The sequence below is a fragment of the Panicum hallii genome, chromosome 4, assembly GCF_002211085.1.
Source record: "Panicum hallii strain FIL2 chromosome 4, PHallii_v3.1, whole genome shotgun sequence".
NCBI lineage: Eukaryota > Viridiplantae > Streptophyta > Magnoliopsida > Poales > Poaceae > Panicum > Panicum hallii.
In genome coordinates this window covers 4,999,059-5,001,385 of record NC_038045.1, presented here as the reverse complement: position 1 = coordinate 5,001,385, position 2,327 = coordinate 4,999,059, and the positions used below count along the sequence as shown (strand labels likewise).

The 2,327-nt window shown below is 52.3% G+C and overlaps 1 protein-coding gene across 1 annotated transcript; it reads right to left on the bottom strand.

Moving 5' to 3' along the window:
* Nucleotides 1–794: 794 nt before the first annotated feature.
* LOC112889850 (oxygen-evolving enhancer protein 2, chloroplastic) lies at nucleotides 795–2,070 on the bottom strand. The gene is made up of 3 exons (XM_025956628.1): nucleotides 1,759–2,070; nucleotides 1,352–1,635; nucleotides 795–1,250 (listed from the first exon to the last, which is right to left on the bottom strand). Exons 1-3 carry the CDS (start codon nucleotides 1,985–1,987, stop codon nucleotides 990–992), a joined length of 774 nt encoding a protein of 257 aa, XP_025812413.1. The 5' UTR covers nucleotides 1,988–2,070; the 3' UTR covers nucleotides 795–989.
* Between the last annotated feature and the right edge of the window lie 257 nt (nucleotides 2,071–2,327).

The following is a 2,327-nucleotide window of genomic DNA, read 5'->3' as shown; positions in this document are numbered from 1 at the left end:
AATGAAGAAATAACATTCATCTGGGAAGTTTTCCTAATGTAAGATGATTATGTTTTCACATTATGTGGTAACCAATTATCTTATCTATACTACTGGAATGTGGGTTTCAGCAAGTGCCAATGAGAAAAAAAAATAAATGCAACTGGTACATGTGTATCAAAGGTATAGTTGCTAAGAACAAATTGAAATTCTGAAAATCTGAAAAGTGTACTAGTGTTGATATATATTATTTTGAAATAGTAGACATGTTTGTTTTGATGTCACCCAGTTACTTTTATTTTTTAATACCTTTGTAACATATCAATATAATTCTTTTTGTATTTGCCAGCTCACAATGAAATCATTTTCATTTGCTAATACTTATGTAAGATATCACCATAAGTTTGTTTCTATTTGCTAGCTTATATTGAAGTTGATATGTGGTGATGTATAGTCGGAATTCTACTGATTGGTAATTGAATTAGAAATGTAAGTATATCTTGCTTTTGCTTAGTGTTGATTAGGGACTTAATGGATCTTATTAGGACTACTGCTGGGAGCGGTACAATCTAGTTAGCATTTAGCACCACAAGGCCATAGTGTCATTTTTTGACAAATATATATATGAACATGTTGCCATTTAATCACACTTTGATAATGTTGTAAATGTCAAAATATCAATGAGCTTGTGGCCATGATTGTGTGCCAAATGTTCTAGTGTGAATGAATGTGGAGGAGAAATCCCCCCATGAAGAAGCACTGCTATCTACTTTTTAGATGATTATATCACTCACCCCCTACCTGGAGCACCAAGATACAAAAACGAAGCATTATTAGTACTAGGAGTTCTTAAACATCGTGGATGAGAGCAGAAATCAATCCTTGCAGGGACGAAATGGAGCTCTCCTTGGTCTTTGTTCTCATGTACAATCAAAGGCCGGAGCGCACACGCATGCCCAGCCTCTGTATCTACGTAAGCATCCCTGAACCAAAAGAAACAAATTCCGTGCTTATGCGACGCTGAAGGAGCTGGCTGCCTTCTCGACGCCCTTCCTGGCGCCCTTGAACCACCTCTTGTCGCCGGCCTGCGCCTTGCAGATGTAGAGCTTGCCGTCCGAGACGGTGGCCGTGATGAGCTGGTGCTTCCCGCCCTCGTCGCCGTCCGCCGTCCTGGTCAGCACGGACACGCTGTAGTACTGCTTCCCATCGATCACCGGCGCCGAGCTCTCCAGGATGTTGGCCGTGGCCACCGCGTCGGTCTCGAACCCGCCCTGCACGCGCGCGCGTGCAAGCACCGCAGGTAAGTAGCCGTACGTCGCCGGAGCAGCGGTTGCCGGAGAATCAGATGCAAGCGAGCGAACTAGCTACGAACCTCGGAGTCCGTCTTGCCGGCGTAGGCCTGCTTGCCGAGGAGGTAGTCGACCTGGGCGAGGAACTCCTCGGGCGAGCCGTAGTCGGTGATGGTCTTCTTGGTGGTGGGCTGGACCATGACGGAGACGTTGCTGTTGGCGTCGAAGTTGTCCTCGTAGCGGAGCACCTGGCCGGGGAACTCACGCTCCTTGCTGGGGTTCCACTTGGACGGGATCAGCAGCTTGAACCCGTCGCCGCTGTAGGCGATGAAGTCCGTGTTCGTCTTGGGCTTCCCGAACACGTTGGCTGCGAGCGCAATCGATTGCATCCGCGCGTGTCAGTCGCGAATCGATCCATCTCAAGCCAATAGCTAAGAGCTGGGGATAGACGTTGGCGTATCCAATCGATCAAGAACGCAAAGCTTGTTACCTGCTTCTCCGTAGGCAGCGGCGGCGGGGTTCACCTTGGCGCCGACGGCGGCGACGCCCGCGAGGAGCGTGAGCGCGGCGCGGCGGGTGACCGCGGCGTCGCCCTCGGCGGCGGCGTCCTGCTTCTGCGCCTTGCACACGAGCTGGGCCCGCGGCGCCTGGGGGCGCGCCGAGGCGGCGGCGCCGAAGCGGGCGGTGGACTGGTGGAGGAAGCAGGTGGTGGACGCCATGGCTGCGCCTGGGCTCGCTGCTCGCTGGTTGCTGTGCTCTCCTGCGATTGTCTCTAGAAAGAGCTGTGGATGCGCCGGGCGCTACGAGTGTTAACGAGAGGAGGGGGCGGTGGGGTACTGGGGTCGGATGGGCGGCAGGCGGATGGAGTTTGGATCAGGGGATAAGGCTACGCGACGCGTCATTGGGCCACGTCGGATCGCGATGTTTGAGCGATGCTGGTCCAACTCTCCTCTCCACCTTGTCTTCTCTCTCCGCACGGCATTTTGGCCGGCGCGGAGCTCTTGTCATCCCCGAGCTCCCTCCCTCCCCAACCTCCTCTCTCTCTCTCTCTCTCTTCCC